Source organism: Ahaetulla prasina, chromosome 1, assembly GCF_028640845.1.
Source record: "Ahaetulla prasina isolate Xishuangbanna chromosome 1, ASM2864084v1, whole genome shotgun sequence".
Taxonomy (NCBI): Eukaryota; Metazoa; Chordata; class Lepidosauria; order Squamata; family Colubridae; genus Ahaetulla; species Ahaetulla prasina.
In genome coordinates, this window is record NC_080539.1 from 260,930,253 (window position 1) to 260,949,106 (window position 18,854).

General features: G+C 37.3%; 1 protein-coding gene across 1 annotated transcript in view; it reads left to right on the forward strand.

Moving 5' to 3' along the window:
* PHRF1 (PHD and ring finger domains 1) overlaps positions 1-18,854 on the forward strand; it is a 33,663-nt gene that overhangs the window by 6,960 nt on the left and 7,849 nt on the right. Inside the window, 10 exon segments of the mRNA XM_058156866.1 lie at positions 408-628; positions 1,281-1,364; positions 2,454-2,575; positions 3,761-3,861; positions 4,242-4,414; positions 6,068-6,197; positions 7,564-7,688; positions 7,884-8,071; positions 9,603-9,725; positions 16,957-17,111. Of these exon segments, the coding sequence (XP_058012849.1) occupies positions 408-628; positions 1,281-1,364; positions 2,454-2,575; positions 3,761-3,861; positions 4,242-4,414; positions 6,068-6,197; positions 7,564-7,688; positions 7,884-8,071; positions 9,603-9,725; positions 16,957-17,111 (1,422 nt within the window).

Below are 18,854 nucleotides of genomic sequence, written 5' to 3' on the forward strand. Positions count from 1 at the left end.
TTGGTTGCTTGCAGGCTGCTATGCAGGCATGGAATACAAGCACATGCATGCGCGCGCACACACACACACACACAGAGGTGCTCTTTGTCACATACAATGTGAGTTTGATACCTTGGCCCTCATCTTTGTTATAGGCAATCAGGATTTGGGAGGCGATATAAATGTTACACCTGATTCAATTATACTTGATTTATGCATTTCTTGCTAGTAAGTCTGCATCATCAATGACAATGGAAATACCTAATAAATATGTATCCAGTATTACACAGGTAGTTTTCAACAGTTGCATAAGCTGCCTTCCTCTTTTCTACTCTGTCATGTTCCAAATAAAATAATTTTCCAGCCTTTCAGAACAGGTTTGGTGATATGTATGTATGAAAGTATTGTTTTTTTGGTTTTTTCGTAAGATGCTGAAGAGGAGGCAGAAGATGACATGGAAATGACTTCTGAACAACCAGAATATTCTATTAAAACAAAGCCTGAACTTAATGGAGAAATTAATTCTTCTACTGATGAAGATGCTGAAAACTGCCCAATATGTCTCAATACATTCAGAGATCAGGCAGTTGGAACACCTGAGAATTGTGCCCATTACTTCTGCTTGGATTGTATAGTTGAGTGGTCTAAAGTAAGAACTCATTTAATTGATAAAATTATGCTAGAGTTGATGTTATTTTGTGAGCACTGTGACTGTTTCATAATGTATCTCTTTACAGGTTATATTTGTTTGGTAGCAAATAATAGGCAGCTCCCTAGGTGGCTCAGTGGCAAAGATGCTGAGCTTATTGATCAGAAAGGTTGGCTGTTTGATTCCCTAGTATAGAACTCCTGCGTGAGCAGGGGGTTGGACTAGATGATCTCCAAGGTCCCTTCCAACTCTGTTGCTGTTACTAATCATTAAAGATCCTCTGAAGTTCCCCCAGAAAGCTAATTTGTATATATGTGGACTCAGATTATTTTAATTATTATTCTTTTTCAATTCTTACGGTTAGTAATTGCTTTCTGTTCTTAAAGTAGTTCAGTGTTCTCTGGTTAGAATTGAGAAATATAAAGCCAATGAAACAAATGCTGACAATGTACATACAATTATTTCAGTTCAGACTTGTTAAGCTATGAAAATAGAAATATGTCAGGTTTTTAAGGCAATCAGTAAGAACTTAATCAGTTCAACTTAACCAGTTGAACAACTTTGAATGTTTATTTAAAAATGGAGATGCTTTTGAAATTGGTAAAACTGTCCCTTCCTCTCCTCTCTCCCCCCCCCCCCCCGTTTTTTACAGAATGCCAACTCTTGTCCTGTGGATCGAATCATTTTTAAATATATTTGTGTTCGTGTGCGCTTTGATGGAGAAATTTTGAAGAAAGTAGGTATTTTGTTTTCTTAAAAATAGCCAAAATCAGCAAAATCATGTTTGCAAAACATAAACAGTGTTTTCTGTATCTGCTTTCTCATTTCTAATCAACTCATAGTTCACTGTGTGTGCCTTTTCTGGATGTAATCTTTCTGAAATAACACTGTTGATAGTATTCACCATTTTATAATGATAGTTTTTTTGAATATATAATTTTCTAGTTTTATGAACTGTTTTTTCCCATTTGCATGAGCTACTTACATGAACACGTGCAAGGGTTTTTTTGTTTTTTTTTGGTGAACAGTGGATATTATACATGTTCATTTTGCACATACTTTCTCTCATGGCCTTTTGGGAGAAAATTGTTCTAGTAGAGAACATTGTGGCTTCTACTGCAACAGAAATATTACTAAAGTAATACGTATTAATCATGGTAAAGGAGATAATGCTAAATCACACTCTATAAAAGGTAATTGTGAAAGAGATTTGCACTTTCTATGAATGTATGAGATGAATTGCTATATATTGCTGTGTTATTGCACTGATAGCAAGTTAGTGTTGTTTTCAACTGACCACAAACTTATGCCTTCCTGTTAAGTAAAATGGGCTATGCTTCAGAATAAAGTTTAATGGGTATTTTCTGAGATTGAAAACATTCTTTTGAAATATATATAAAGTTCTTACAGTACTGTTTTTGAAGTTCTTTTGAAATATATATACAAGAAATATCTTACTGCTCCTTGTTTAATTTACTTTCATTGACCCATTCATGAAAAAGAAACAGGCAACAAGTAAGAATATGTAGAAAGAACACTAACATTTGGAAACACTGATATTTAAACTGAAAATGCTTTAGGTTTAATTTTTTTAATGTTACCATTTGGGCATTCTAGAAGAAAAAAAAATCCATATAAAAGGGAATGAAATTAACTTTATAATGTGGTGACACCTCTCCTTAAATCTGACATCATGCTGAAGGAACACACAAAAAGCTCATGTTTGGACAGAATTGGACAAAGATGAGTTGTGGTTACAGGAACTGTACTTGTTTTATTGTGAAAATAAGTACAATGCAAAATTTCCTTAAAATGTTTTCTTTAGATACCTGTTGAGAATACAAAATCTCAGGAAGATGGTCTGGAGGAAGATCCCACCTTTTGTGAAGTGTGTGGTCGAAGCGACAGAGAAGATCGCTTGCTCCTTTGTGACGGATGTGATGCAGGGTAAAGGAGTCCTTGCCTTTAAAAATCTTTCTTGATTGTAACATTTGTCAAATGCTTCTTGAGATTAGGATTTCACTTGAGGGTGTTAGTTTGCTTTTAATATAGACAATATCACATTTTTGCTGACATACCTGACCAGGTGTCTCCTTTAGATTTTTCCAGTCATTCATAATTTGTATGGTGGTGGTTGTTTTTGCTGTATCACTGGAAACCTTCGGCAGAAATGTAATTGCTTTCAGGTGAATCTGGTTATAAAGCTTCATACTTGCATTGTGACTTCTGATGAAAGGGCACTATGTACTTACTTGCCTACAATTATAGTTTTACTATTAGATCTTTTGACAAAGAAGGGTTGTTCAAACAGGGTGCAGCCACAGTGAGCTTTCTTGTTTTACTCTGCAGTTACGGTAGAGGTCATGAATATCTAAAGAGGTACCCTCATACAGAAAATTTCAAAATATACAGTATTTTATCTCTCTCCTTAGCACCACTCCTAGTTAACGTAACTTATAATTGTGTTATATTTTAAGTAAATGATAATTCTAATTGGAACATACAATTTTTTATGGGATTTTTGGTAAGTGTTTTTTCTGGTGAGGCCAATCTATCAGGGCAACCTTCGCAGGCAGTCGCTTTCGCAACAAACCATCAAAAATAGCTTGTTGCAAAAGCGACTGCCCACGAAGGCTCCTGGATTGGGGCTGAAAGGCAAAAGCAGGAGCAGTATGCTTCGTCCCATATTTGGGTAGACGAGGTTGCCCTGATAGACTGGTCTCACCATAAAAAACACACTCTCCCCTGGAATAGCCGACAAAGCGAAGAGAACCCTTGGCTTAGAGGTTAATACATCTACCTAATATGTAAGTAGCCCGGGTTCGAATCCCAGAAGAGTATGGCTAGTTGATGAGAGCTAAATAGCCTGAAATAGATCTATACTAGTCTCCCTTTATTTCTTTGTCGGTAAATATAAGTTCAACACCAAAATAAATTTTTGGTATTTTTTTAGCTCTTGGAATATTTGTTAATTCCACATCCATGAATGTCTCGGTGTGGTTCGAATAGGAAATTGTGTGTGTACATCACACTCTGTATTATGCAGATTAGTCTGCATAATAGGCAAAAGGGCCTGGTGTTCTCTTCTACCTTTACAGTTTTGTAAGAATCCCTTGTATACTCTTTCTTTAGTTACCATATGGAATGCCTTAATCCACCTTTAAGCGAGGTACCTGTAGATGAATGGTTCTGTCCACCATGTGCACCTGCAAATGCTATGCCTGCTGAGGCTGGCAAGTATTTTCTTTATGACATATTTTCATTTTGAATGATAGAAATTAGGACTCTTTTACCATTACAAAGCATACTGTAATTTAATTTTAACATTACTGTAGTCTTATAGAGGCATATTTGCATGAAAAATCTTGTGAAAAGATTTACCTGTATTCTATGTAATGCTATTATATGGCAGCAAAATTCAGTAACCAAATGTTGTTGCTTAGATATAGACAAAGTTTTCAGAATGGTTGAATGTCTTGCATACATAACTTGTTAATCTAAATATCTATATATCATCTCATTTATTTGTAAACAATGTAGCGCTTGGTCTCTAGAAAGGTGCTCAAGTAATGATTGAAATATAACTGAAAACTGACATAGATCTTCTTTTAAGAAACAGATCAGGTGAGCGAAGAAGAGGTTGCTTCACTCATCGCTGATGTAATCCCTACCACCAGTCGACTGCGTCCCAGTGCCCGGACACGAGCTATTGCTAGAACACGTCAAAGTGAGCGTGTGCGGGCCACGGTGAACCGAAATAGGATAACAACTGCACAGAGAATTCAGGTACAGTTTAATCTGACGGAATGATATATACTTCAGACAGCTATCCCGTAAATGACCAAGTGTATGCAGCGTAGCACCGTTTGGCCATAGGAAAAGAATGGGGTGCATACTTGCAATCATTTCTGGCATGTAAATCAAAAGTGCGAAGATTTCTGGTAACAGTTCATTGGTCCCAGTGATTTAAGTACCAGTTTAAAAAAAAAAATACAATGTTGGTATTCAGTACTCATCTGGTTTTGTAGATTTGTATAGAAAACATAGAAAATAATTCCACTGATTTTTTTTGTACTTTTCTGTCCTTATATTCTAAAATTTTAAAATATAAAATTTTAGAGTGGGATAGATTTTACAAGAATCTTGAAGCTCCTAGGATGGCTATAACTGCAGGACTAAGGTAATATGTACAGTTAGTCCTCAAGTTACGACCACAAGTGAGCCAAAATTTATGTTGCTAAGTGAAACATTTGTTAAGTGAGTTTGTCCCATTTCACAACCTTTCTTGCCACATTTGTTAAGTGAATGACTGCAGTTGTTAAATTAGCAACTTTGTTATTAAGTGAATCTGGTTTTCCCACTGACTTTGCTTGTGAGAAGGTCACAAAAAGTGATCACATGACCCCAGGACACTACAATTGTCATAAATTTAAATCAGTTGTCAAGCATCTGAATACAAGCATCACATGACCATGGGGATGCTGCAATGGTCATAAGTGTGAACAATGGTCACAAGTCACTTTTTTCAGTGCCGTTGCAACTTTGAATAGTCACTAAGTGAACTGCTGTAAGTTGAGGACTACCTGCACTTTGTGTCACTGCAGACATTCAATAAATATATTTCTAAATATATAATTTCATTTAAATGTGTGTAGGGGTGTACACTGAAGGAACAGTTGTAATTGAGTTGTGTGGGTCACCACAAAATTGTGCCTGATTTTACAACCTTTTTTGCAATGGTTGTTAAATAAATCACTCCAATCATTAAGTGAATTAGTTAGCTGGGAGGCATAAACATCAGTTACCAGTAAAAAAAACAAAAACCCATAAATTGTGGTCTCATGACAGCAGAATAATACAAACAGCAGTAAATGTGGGCCAGTTGTTGAGCACCCAAAATGTGATCACATTATAACTTTGAATGCTACGTGAATAGTCTGAGAACTGCCTCTGTGAATGTGTGTGTGTGTGTGCCTACAGTACTACATAAGCATCCAGAGCTGCTCCACATCTAAAATTGTCAAACTTATAACTTTGGTTAACTTGTAGAAAGAGAGACTGTTTGCCTTGGATTTATATCTTCTTCCTGCAGATCAGTGCAGAAGGTGCTTTAAATGCTTAAAATAGTTTTCACACAATCATTGTGTGGACAGGACGTTATGTTCACTTGTGTTTCCTAATGGAATGATTGATACTTTGACCTGATTCACCATTTATTTGCTTTTCCAATAATTTATGGTAGAGACAAATTTATGGCTTCCTGGGCTGAAGGACTTTGAAGTGATTGAGAGGGAAACACCTGTTGGTAACAAAGAGATGACACAATTTGGGAGAAAAGTTAGAGGGGAAAGTTTTCTCTTACATCTTTTCAAGCAAGATTTACGAATTTAGCATTAATTAGCTTCAGCCAGTAATCATAAACATTTGTCTTGATTTTAGCATGTACCAAGATACTTTATGTCTTCCTTTCTTGACGAAGCAATTGAGGCAGTTGCAGCGGGTCTGAGTACAGCTGTGTACCAGAGACCATTAACTGCTCGGACCACAACCAGGAAAAAACGAAAAGGAGGTAATTCAGTCATAATGATGGCACTTAGTCACATTTTCTATGGAAGCTTGTCATGCATTTCCCACCCCCTACCTGTCCTGGAAAGTAGAATTGGAGGAACGTGCCTGACTTGTCCACCCATTGTGCTAGTACAGTTCTGATTGAACTCAGATCTCTTTACCCTTAAACTCAAATGCTCCCCCCCCCAGCTTCATTATTTATGTGATGTTTTCATTCCACAAATGTGTTTCTCCAGTGTAAGTTAAATAACTTCTATTTAATAATGCAGAGGTTGAATAAACAAGACAAAAAGGAACATTCTCATGAAACGTTCTTTTGGGGGGGGAAAATAGCAAACGGCTCAGGATGGCAGAATAGGTAGAAAAATTTTCTTCCAAAATTTTACAGCTGAAAACTACATGTGAGCGGCGGACTTTCTGTGTGATGACCGTAGCTTTCAGTAAAGAACAAAGCAATTCCTATATACAGAAGCTTATTAATTAATGGTGATAAGCTTTTGATAACCATACATACATGGCCATAGATCTAATGAAATTTAGGCATCCCTATATTATTGCATAGAATTGCTTTTGATGGGAAAAACCATTCAATTGGAGATTTATGTAGGTCAGAGATGTGTAAGGAGTGTGGAACTTGTGCTGCTTGGTAAACATGGGAAATGTGGCATGAGCTAATGTTTTGCATTATGCAGTCAGTGAAATTGTCAATGCACTCAGACGATCAAGTATTTCAATCCTCCGAATAGTTTTGGGCAAACAGATGTTCCCTGTGGGAATTTTAAGAACACGTCCTGTGTCAGCAGGGATGCCATAGAGACGTGGCTGATCACAATGCATGTGCTTGTTAGAACACTGTGTAGCTAACCGCGGCAATAGTCCCTACCATTCCCTCTAGCCCCGACTTAGATTTCTGTTTTCTCTGAGGAAACTGGGACCTTTTTAAACTAAAAAGTGTACAGCAGCCACCCCCTTTTTTCTTTTCTAAAAGAGACTGTGAAGCATTCCTGAAAATACAATGAATGCTGGCGTTGAGTTCTTTGTTTTGCATCATAATTTAACTAGTGGGTAAAGAAGAGATCTGTGAGGGGGTGGTGGTGAGCACAACAGCCTGTTGGGGACCTTGAAGTTTTCTGGCTCATGCAGATATCCCAGAAAGTCTGTCTGAAATTGCCAACTGGGGTGGTCCAGTGTAATAAAGAGTCCCAACAGAGCATCATCTCTTTATTGTATTTTTCATTTATTCTACGTTGACGTGTAAATTGAAGTTGGTGTCTAATTGTTATATATTGTTTTAAGCATGGAAGTGTGCCAAGCATCCTGTGTATGCAGCTACTTAATTTTAAAATCTTTGATATTTTGTTTAATAGGCAGGAGAAGAAAAGCCACCAGTAAAAAATGGCGCACAAAATCATCTGCTGGGAAAAAAAGCACTGGAACTTGGATTAAGAGACGCAAGCATCGGACAAAGAGGAGAAAGGGGAAAAAAATCCAGGTATTCTCTCTCCCACACTGTTTTCAGGAGTGCAGAGATATGGTTGATTAATCAAGTACCATGTTTTATTGAGATTTTTTAAAAAATTCAGTGGATAATTTTTAAGAGGATGTTGGTGGCTGCTGTTGTGTATTTCCTGTTTTGCCTCTTAAGTCAACTGGACATTTTTTGCTTAGCTAACATTGTTCTATCCAGGTGAAGGCTGAGGTGACAGCTCGTTCTCGAATAGCAAAAACCCTTCATCTTGGCAAGCCTATACGTGGTACTTCAATCCCTTCCATCTGCAAGCCGATAGAACCGTCACTTGGGTTTATGAGAGCTGATATTGGAGCTGCCTCCCTCTCTGTCTTTGGGGATCCCTTTGAACTAGATCCATACAACAGGTAAGTGGGAAGAAGATAGTGAAAGTTTAAAGAAACCAGAGTAAGACTCCAAGTGATGTCATGTTTGGAATTGCTTTGAACAGATCAAGGTTATTATCTGATGCTCACTTTTCTTTAAGAATTTTCAATGCCTTATTAAGTTACTCATCTTGAAGATTAATGTTTCAATTAATGGAATCTCTCTTTAAAGAACAGTCAAGGTTGCCTAAATTCTAGCATGAAATCTGAGTGTAGCAATAACAATAGCATTTAGACTTATATAGCGTTTCATGGTGCTTTACAGCCTAGGTCTTTATATTACCAATCTCAGAAGGATGGAAGGCTGAGTCAACCTTGAGCCATTCAGAATTGAACTGGAGTGAGCAGTGAGTTAGCCTGCAGTACTGCATTCCAACCACCACCCTGTACCAGCACGGCTCTGTATCTCTTCTTTTGTGTATTTTGATATTTTCAGGGTACATATTTCAAGTCTGAGTATATTACAACTTTACTTCTCTTCCTTTGAGAACCTCATACTGATGCTTCCCTCATATTGAACATTTTATTTGGCATTTTCTTCCTCTTGAATTTCTTTTCTTCCTCTTTTAACACAGCAGCTTGTTAAATGTTTCATATCAATACCTCCAATGTAATGGGTTTTCTCATTTTGTTTTGCTTGAAACGGAAAACCTGTGGAACGTTCCATTTCCTGCCTGGGCCTTGCCAGTATGACCACTCTAGGGGTGATCTGATGATTTTCCAGAAATGAATTATCCAACTGGAAGCAGTTTGATGTTCTGAACATAGCCCCTCCTTGAAGCAGACTTGTTTTATCAAAACACTTTGTCTATATTTTGTTCAGAAAATTAACTTCTAGAAAAATGACAAAACTCACAAATAGCTCAATCAGTATGCCAGAGGAAAAATGTTATGTTCTAGAGTTTTCCAGAATGTTTCACTCTCTAAATGTTAAATTGTGTACATTCCTATTTGGGACTCTTAAAAAAAAGTTTAATGTATTCCCTATAGCAATTTCAACAGTTCTCAGAAAGAAATATTTGTGTCTTTTTAAATACTTACTGCTAATACAGCTAATATAGCTGATTGGATGTTGCATTGAACTTACCAGGAAAGGAAAAAAATTAAGTCTATTGCCAAAGTACATTCTGAAATTTACTCAAGAGAAATTAATGTATTGCACGTGTGCTTTCCCTCAATTTCAAAATTTTCCCATCTAATTATTTCAATCATCATCATCACAACAATAACAACAATAATAGCATTATTTGAACACCACTGACATTGACAATCACCATCAGTCAATTGCAGAATGCAGTTCTACTTAGAATAGGTGACATCCTGCAACAATTCTTTGAACAACAGACAATAATGTCTGCCTATCCAGGTCCTTGGGAAGGACTCCATAGGTGGATCAAAATTGCCAAATCCAGTCTAAACATCTGGTTGACTATGGAACCCACCATAATAATAGGTAATAAAAATGAGCTATGATTGGACATTTTCAGTGATTTTTGAGTTTTTCTCTCTTTAGCAATGAAGAACTTCCTGTTGCTAACGCAGCCTCACCAATGAGCACCAAAAGAAGAGGTCTTTCCCAATCAGCACTTAGATCACATCGCCCTGTTGCTAGGCCGGTGGCTGTTGGGCTCCCAGGGTAAGACTAGTCAGAGAAGATGCTTTCTTGTATAAAGTACTTGCTTTAACTTTCTAACTAATTTTTCTTCAGCCTGGTGATCTCTTATGATTTTTTTGTGTGCCACATTGAAAAGCTACCCTTTCCTCCAGTGCAAGTAATATAAGCAGAACATATTCCTTGACAGTCTTGATGGTTAATCGTCTTTGGATAAGATATGGATGGTTTCATTCCATTTTTTTTCTGAAATGATCACAACTAATATAATGGAAGAATTGATATACCTAGCTAATATTACAAAAGGAACGTTGTCATTGAATTCTGAATCAAAAGAAAATTAATGAGGAAGTAGCGCGATAATAATAACAACTCTCGAGAGTTGCATTTATTGTGCTGTTTGCTAGCAGTTTGTGTTCCAAGATAAAGCCTGTTTGACATAACAAGTATAGGATCCCATTGTAAACTTTTTGTAGGGTGTTCAGTTAAAAAACATACTTCCAAAATATTGGGAAAAGCCAGCATGATGTAACAATTGAAGTATTGCGAAGGAGAAAGGAAACACAGAATCTAGTCCACCCTCAGCTACAGAAGCTCATTGAGTAACTGGGCCAGTCATTCTCCCTCAGCCCAACTGATCACACAGAATTGTGTTGGATTGGGGGGGGGGAATAAGAGAAAGCACTACAGGTACTAATTTGAGCCCCTAAATTAAAGATGTGACAAAGTGAATGAAAGATACTGGTGGTAACCTCAGAATATTTAATTTAGAATATTTTTTTTAATACTGAAAAGAACATTGAATTAAAAAGTGAATTTTCTGACAGAGTAGCCAAAGTGGATCTTTTTGCTGTTATTTTGTACATGCATGTATGGCTTTAGAATTAGTTGAGAAATACTGTTTTACAATTCTGTCTAGCTTTCTCTTTAAAAAAAAGCTTAGCGTGCCTGTACTAAACTTGAATTTGCTCAAGTTTCAATGCTCAATGTTCAACGTGTGCCTAGGTGATATATATTAATATTAATATATGGTTAATGTTTACATGAATATATGCATATATACTAGCTTCATACTAGTTAATTCTGTTTAATATGAAAACATTTAATAGTTTTCTCAATATATGGAAGGTATGGTAGTTGAAATAAATGTAGTTTAAGAAATTGCATTCTTCTATAGAAAATCTTATAAGTACTCAAAATAATTACTAAACAATTGATGGTCAGAATGAGGCAATTCTGTTTGCAGCCTAGGGATTTGTCCTAAAGGATGCAGGATATATTTTTCTGATGAACATAAGGTACCGTGTGAGTATTTCTGAAGGACATTGTCATCACTATCCTCTGTTTTGATGGAGAAAGCCGAGGAAGGGAATGGCCAAAGCTCTATTCCTTTCTTTGATACCCACTTCTGCCTTTTTTGGTGTGTGGGAGAGGGGAGGGGGAATGGGGATGGAGGAAATGTTACAAACCAGATTTATAGACCACAGAAAGTTGATTTCTATTTTAGAGAACTCAAGCCAGAAGGTAGCTTTATGTGGTGGGTAAATTTTTGTTTACAAGCCATAGTTTTTGGCTCCGTATATTGGGAAAACACAGCATGGGTTATTTAACAAACCATCTTCAAACAAGCCATGGTTAGTATATTTGTTTCTCTCAAATTCTATTTTAAACATACTCTGCATTTCACTATAAACATTTTTGTTTCTTAATTTATAATAGAAAATGTAAAGGAAATGGTTTTGTTCTTGTGTAAGCATATTTCTCCTGCGTACAGGCAGTCCTCAACTTGTAACCACAATTGAGCTCAAAATTTCCATTGCTAAGCAAGGCACTTGCTAAGTAAGTTTTGCCTCATTCTGTGACCTTTCTTGGCACAGTTGTTAAGTGAATCACTGCAGTTGTTAAGTTAGTGACACAGTTGTTAAGGGAATCCAGCTTCCCCATTGACTTTGTTTGTCAGAAGATCACAAAAGGTGATAACTTGACACCAGCAGCCGTCATAAATACATGCCAGTTGCCAAGTGTCTGAATTTTGATCACGTGACCATAAGGATGCTGGCAATAGTTGTAAATATTAAAAATGGTCATAAATCACTTCTTTTCCAGTGCTGTTGCAACTTTGAACGGACACTAAACGAATGGTTGTAAGTCTATGACTACATATATTTATTAACATTTCCTTTTTTTTAATGTTTGCTTATTTAGGTCAGGGTTAGATACCAAGCATTTTATTAAAAATGCAAAACTTAAAGGATCCAGTGTTCCATATAATCAGCAATCTATAAAATAAAATTGGTAGAACAGCCAGTCACAAACTCCTGAGTTACCTATAGATCTTTAGATTAACCGCTTCTAGTGATGAGCTTGTAGGATGCAACTTGTTTACTTCCTTTTAAATATTGACCATGTTCCTTTAACAGGCATATGAGAAGGAATGTTGGCTCTGGGGGTGTTCTTTTGCAGTTGGAGACTTAAGTCAGGGATTGGGGATTTGGCCAGACAGGTTGATTACTTTTGGGTATGAGAGGAAAGGGCAAAAGGGGGCTTACTTCAAGTTTTGGAGGAATGAGTGAGACAGTTTTATATTATCAGCCTAAAACCATTATTTAATTGGATATAGTACCAGCTATGTCTTTGGTTCTTCTTACAGTAAAAGAAAACAGGCCCCTGCTTTAAAAGAGCTAACAACTGACATACAGGGAGATAAAAGTCATGAGCTAATTAGAGGAAATAACTGAAGTGACTGTGGTCACTTTTTTTATGTGAAATGTATCAATATCATCTTAAAGCAATTTATGAATTGCTTAAATTTAGCTACAGTGGAAACTCTGATAAACGTTTTGTGGAAAAGTGGATTTTAAGGAAGAACTTGAGAATACAGCAATAAGAGAAGTGGCATCATAGATCTTGAAGGCTCAGAGCGAAGAACTGTTTCTGGATCTTCACTACCCTATGTGAAATCTTTCACTCTTGGTTAGGAAGAATAAAAGAGGAGGTTGTAAGTCATCTAGCAATGCCAGAATTTGTGGTTCTAAGTCTTTCTGGGAAGCTTTTTTCAACGTAATAACATTTGTATCCAAAATCCAAGTCAGCATGATTGAAGATGCCATGTTGTCAGAGGCTGCTCTCTGCCAACCAGCTTTGAAGAGAGAGTTTGGATATTATGATGATATTTATGGGAATTCAGATAGAAGCAAACTACATCTAATAAGAAGCAATCACGCTTATTATTCTTTCCTGTCCACAGTCAATATGGGAGTCAGTGAAGTCAGTTTTCCATATCAGGAATACTAGAAGATATATTTAAGAAAGAGCTTTGTGAATGTGTTTGGCTCTTTTTTTCCCTTCAACATTCCAGTAAAAGTAGCTAATTCACAATTCCTCAGTGATATTGAATATGCCAAATTATTTTTTAAAAAATTACTTGGTAGTATTTATTTTGCCTGGCTTTCTTTTCAGTCTCCTCTTCCCCCACATATTACTATCATAAGTATACTGTGAAATAAGTAGTAGAGGGTGAGAAAGAGAGAAAGGATCCTAGAGTTTTGACTAGTAAATTGGCATACAAGAAATAGTTTCCATGTTTAGGATTTGAAGAGGGTCATTTGGCTGGATTCCTGCTCCTCTCCCCAAGAATTATATTTTAAAAATGAAGCTTCTGTCATGTGGATCCATGCCTGTAAAATACTATTACTATTAATAAATATGTTTTAAAGTTTAGGGAGCTTTCTGCTTCCTTTTTATTAGGAGCCATACTGTAAGCCGAATACACTGAGATGTCCCCTCTAGAGCGAGAGGGCCAAAGCTCATTGAGATTTAGGGGAGAATCTACTAAAGAGCAGGAATGCAGCCAAATGTTAACCTCCAAAGAAGGCAAGTTGAAGGTGAGTTTCTACAGGTAAGGTGAAACCAAAATGGCACCAGTAGGAATGCCATAATGACATTCCAACTTGGGAGCAATTCATTGGGTTTTTTTTCCAAAGTATGTATTGAACTTTAGTTGAACATAAGGGTTTCAGAATTAAGTTCTTGGATGCAGGATATTGAAATACAGACAGTCCTCAATTAGTGACCACAATTGGAACTAGTAACTCTTACTAAGCACAATGGTTGCTAAGCAAAATATCACATGACCATGATGGACTCTTGAACTCACTTCCACTGGGGTTGTTAAACAAATCACCTGCGTTTGTTAAGCCATCACTTCCACTGGGGTTGTTAAACAAGTCACCTGCGGTTGTTAATCAAGACATCACATGACAGTGACTTGCAATCTTGCTTTCTCCATTGACTTTGCTTGTTGCCACCCAGTTGCTAACCACACAAATAATGATCACATGACTGTGGACAGGACTGTGGTCATAAACACGCACCTTCAAAGCACTCAGATGTCAGTCATGTGATCTCTGGGATGCCGTGATGGCCATTAATGCAAACATTGGTCATAAAGTTATATTTTCAGTGCTGTGACAGCTTTGGATGGTTGCTAAACATGGTCAGTAAGTAAGGCCTAGCTGAGTAGTTTTAGATGTCACTTGTTCAAAGTGATTGCCTATCTAGCATCAACTCGGGATGTATTTACATAGCTGTGTTTCATTATTTTGGAATTTCCAATAAATATTTGTAGTGACAAAATGGCCAGATAATTTAAAGCAATGGGTTGCATGGAGCAAAAGCCTCTCCTGGCTGGAATGATGCCTTCAGTTACCAGAAAATTTTCGATCTGGTGCAGTTTTGCTGTTTGCTGAATAGGAGTTATGCTCTCAGGTTTCTCCATTCATCTTGCTGATCACAGACCAGTGGGAGAGTTGCTGTTGGGAAAGACAGAGAGGGAAGAAGAATGGACTAATATCGCCTCCTCCCATTCTGCCGATTGACATGTTTTGAGATGATCCCATGAAGTTAACATAAATTTCCTAAGTTTTCCTAAAACCGCTCAGTCAAAATAATTGTCGAGCCCAGCTCTTGTCTTGTTTCTTCTTATGCGTCTGACACAACTGTGGGTGAGCTAGCTGAGAATAATACCCAAATAATCCTATTAAAAAAGCAGGTTTTAATTATTTGCTGAAAAAAAGACACGTTCCCATAGGCAGGGCAAATTATTTGGGCAGGGCTTACCATAGTATAGGTGGTACCGCAAAAAAAATAAATGTTTTTGTATGCTCTGAATTAATCGTATTTCTAGCCGAGAACACAAAGCAGGGCCTCTTGTGTATGATCTTAAGTTTCAGATACATTTGTATAGATAGAGGAGGATTTAAGGTGCTTCGTTATAGATTTTAGGATCACTTGTTAATCAAAACGGAGGGTATAAAATTGAAGCTATATATTTCATTTGCCAATTCCAAGCAAATGCTCATTTTGAAAGAAAGAAAAAACTTCAATCATTTGAAGATTTATTTCTCCTTTGTTTTTTCTTCCTTTCCACATATTGCTGTTTTGCAATTTCTTTTCTACTTGTTTTTCTTCATGTCTTAAATACAATCTAAGCCCATTTTGCAATTTTTTAAACAAGAAACTGAATTTTATATGTGAAACTTATATTGAATTCTTAAACTTGCAACACAACTCATTTAATTCAATCAGATAAAGAATCGTGGCTTTTTCTTTTTAAATTTGGTTGTTTCTAACCATTGTACTTATTTTATTTATTTTTATTATTTTTATTTATTTTGTCACAACAGTATATATAAGCATAAGCATGAAAGTAACTATATAATATATAAGCATATATATAAGCATAAGTATGTAACAACTATATTAATTGGATATAATGAAAGGAAACAATAGGACAGGAACGGTAGGCACGTTTGTGCTCTTATGCACGCCCCTTACAGACCTCTTAAGAATGAGGTAGGGTCAATAGTAGACAGTTTTTGGTTAAAGCTTTGGGGATTTTGATTACTTGGGCATATGATTCACTAGTTAAAGCCCAAATGCATGAATAAAAAGCAAGACTTCACCTGACGCTGAAAAATAAACAGTATAGGTGATAGCTTAACTTCAGGAGTGAAAAAACAGTCATAAGTCACTTTTTTCAGTGCTTTTGTAACTTTGAATGGTCACTAAACGAACTGTTACAAATCGAGGACTACCTGTACAAAATCTGGAGCAAGGAAGGCCCACTTCTGCATCCTCATATAACATGCTAATCTCAGACTCTTAATTTAAAATTTGAAGATCAGTTGTTACAGAGCACACTGGATGTTCCTTTAAAACCTGTGTCACATGTTTTCTGGAAAATGTTTCAAACAGAAGCCTTTCCTGCATTTTTCACCAGCTGCATTTTCAGTTTGTCTTCAAGGACAGCCCTGTGTAACGTGCATTGCAGTAGCCTAACCATGAATTTAGTAGAATGGATGTCAAACTGGATTTCTTTAAGGGCCGGATCAGCATTGTAGTTCTCTGCAAGCTGGGTGGGGGCGGGAGAAGGGACTGGCGCCTCCTGCAGCACCCTGCCGGCCAAAATGCTGTGCGGTGGGGGGGTCACACACTGGGGAAGACATTGTGTCCCATTTCAGCCTGGACTGCCTCCTGCAGCACCCTGCTGGCCAAAATGGGGCACAGGCCCCTCACGCCCAGCCCTTCTACACCCTGTTTTGTTGCCAGAGGCACTGCAGGCCGATTCTTTGCTATTTCCAGGCCGACCCCGTGGGCCAGATTTAAGCACCCCACAGACTGGATCCGGCCCGCAAACCTTGAGTTCGATACCTCTGTAGTAGAAAATAGACTACTTTAAGTAGGCCATTATTGGCCAGAAAAGATTGCATCCCAGGTAACAGGCCAGTTGGGTGCTGATGAGAGAGAACACCGGCTTGCTCTGCACTTGGCCCTTCCGGATCAGTGCCACCCCATTCAGAGTCTGAGATCTCCCCAGAAACACATGTTGCCCATCTCCAGCCCTTTTCGGATTTTCATTTTCTTGGCCTTCTTCCAGTCCATAGCTAATCTTGCATGGACTTATGGGATACAACATTGCATTTTTTTCAAATGCTTTCTTTTCAGCAGTCTCTAGAGAAAAAAATTGTACCTGACCTTTTGTTTCCTTATTGTAATTGCTTGATTTCATTTTTTGTGATGCCTTTTTTTTTTTGAAAGAACGGGCAGCATCATTTAAAATAAGTGTTGCCTGTGTAAAACCATATCATTGTGCTGAGTTCATGAACTATACTTCTGACCTCCTAAGGAAAGCTAATGTACTAAGTTGATGCAATTACTGTACTTCCGTGCCATACAAAAACTCTCTGATTTACAGGAGGGGTGTTCCTGCCTTGATACCGGAGCCAGAAGCTGAACCAGCCCCTGTGCCCGACTTGTTGGGGAGCATCCTGACTGGACAGAGCCTCCTTATGATGAGTGGTTCTGATGTTGTTATTAATAGAGATGGATCCTTAACAGCAAAGAAAACTGGTGAGATCTAAAGCTTCTAAAAGCCTTGTTTTTAATTTTAGTTTTATTATTTAGTTTTATCTTATTTTATTTTATTTTGATTCATATAGCCACCCATTAAAAAAATGTGGCTTTAGGTCAGAGGTGTCAAACTCATGGCCCGCGGGCCGGATGCATCACATGTTGGCCATGCCTAGCCCCATTTTAGCGAAGGGGAAAGTTATGATACGGACTACAACTTGTTGTTGTGAGTTTGACACCCCTGCTCTAAGTGGTTAACAAAATTTACATAGCAACTAAGGGAAAAACAAAATCACACAATTCAAACAACCAGAAAACGGGCTATATCACAGAGAGAGAGAGAGAGGGAGAGGGAGAGACAGCCCCAGGCTTAAGCAGAGAAGCAAACCTTCAAGGCTTTGTGGAATGCCAAAACATTCAGGGCCATTCTGCTGTCCAGAGAGATGATATTCCAGAGGGCATATATGCCATGGAAGAAAAGGCTTTTTTTCCTGAGCGCTACCAAACAACACTCTGGTGCAGACAGGACCTAAAGCATGCCCCTCCTGCTGAGCCTGATGGGAATGGATAGAAATATCCAGGGAGAGATGGTTCTGCAGGTGGCCTTCCCTCAAGCCAGGAAGGGTTTCAGAGGTGACGCCAGCAGGTCTTGGAGCAGAGGTGTCACATGTCACATTTTGTACCAGCTAAAGCTTCTGCTTACTCTTTAAGAGCAGTCCATGCACAGTGTTTTACAGTAGTCGTATCAAGAGGTTACTAAGGCCTGAGTGACTGAACAGAGTCTCCCGGTCCAGGAAAGGGTACAAGAGACATAAAACCAGGAACTCTTGAAGCAAGAGCTTTGAGCCTAGAAAGAACTCCAGATTGCACAGTGGTTTTGTCTGAAGTAGCGCCATCCTGTTAAAAACCAAAGCTGAAATGTGCCCAGAGCCGGGGGGGGGGGGAGGGGTGTTCAAATACCCAGAGCCATTTGTCAATATGAAGCATAGGCAGATTGAGTCTAAATCTATACATGTGTTTTGGGTGTTTTTTTGTTTTTGTTTTGCTTAGAAGAATATTCTAATTTTTGTAACATTTGGTCAAAGAGTAAGAAAATTGCTACATTCCCATTCTGCTAACATTAAAATCTTGGGTGGGAAGCAATTAGACAATGTTTATGCTTATTTGTTTTGAAAGAAGAACTCTATGGTATATCTAGATTTTGTAAAAGGAGATGACTTATTTTTAAATCTGGAAGCAATACAAATACTGTTTTGCATTACAGTGAAGTTCTTTTGAAATAGCTTATCATATAAGGGGTTTTTTCTAAAATTAAGATTAATTTTAGAAAAAGAGTATTGATTTGAGCATGAGCAGATCACTTATTGCTGTGTTAAAAGCCACTAATATTGAATGTAGCATTTCAATATGTGATAATTAACTTTGATTAGATCATGAGCAATTGCCAAGAGAAGTATTTGACAAATCATTTCCCATTAATCAAAAATCATTTCCCATTAATCATTTCCCATTAATCAAAAATCATTTCCCATTAATCAAAAATAATGCAATATGTTCCTCTTTGTCAGAGATTGCATATTTTACAAGAAGAGAGATTATTGTCAATTTGAAATTTTCATACATTGTTTAATACTTAATGTAAAGGTATAGTCCATAATTTTTCTTTTTTTATTAATTGTATTCTGGTTTTTATTTTTGTTTGTAGTTCTTGGGGATTTTATAGCCAGCCAGAATTTTTACATT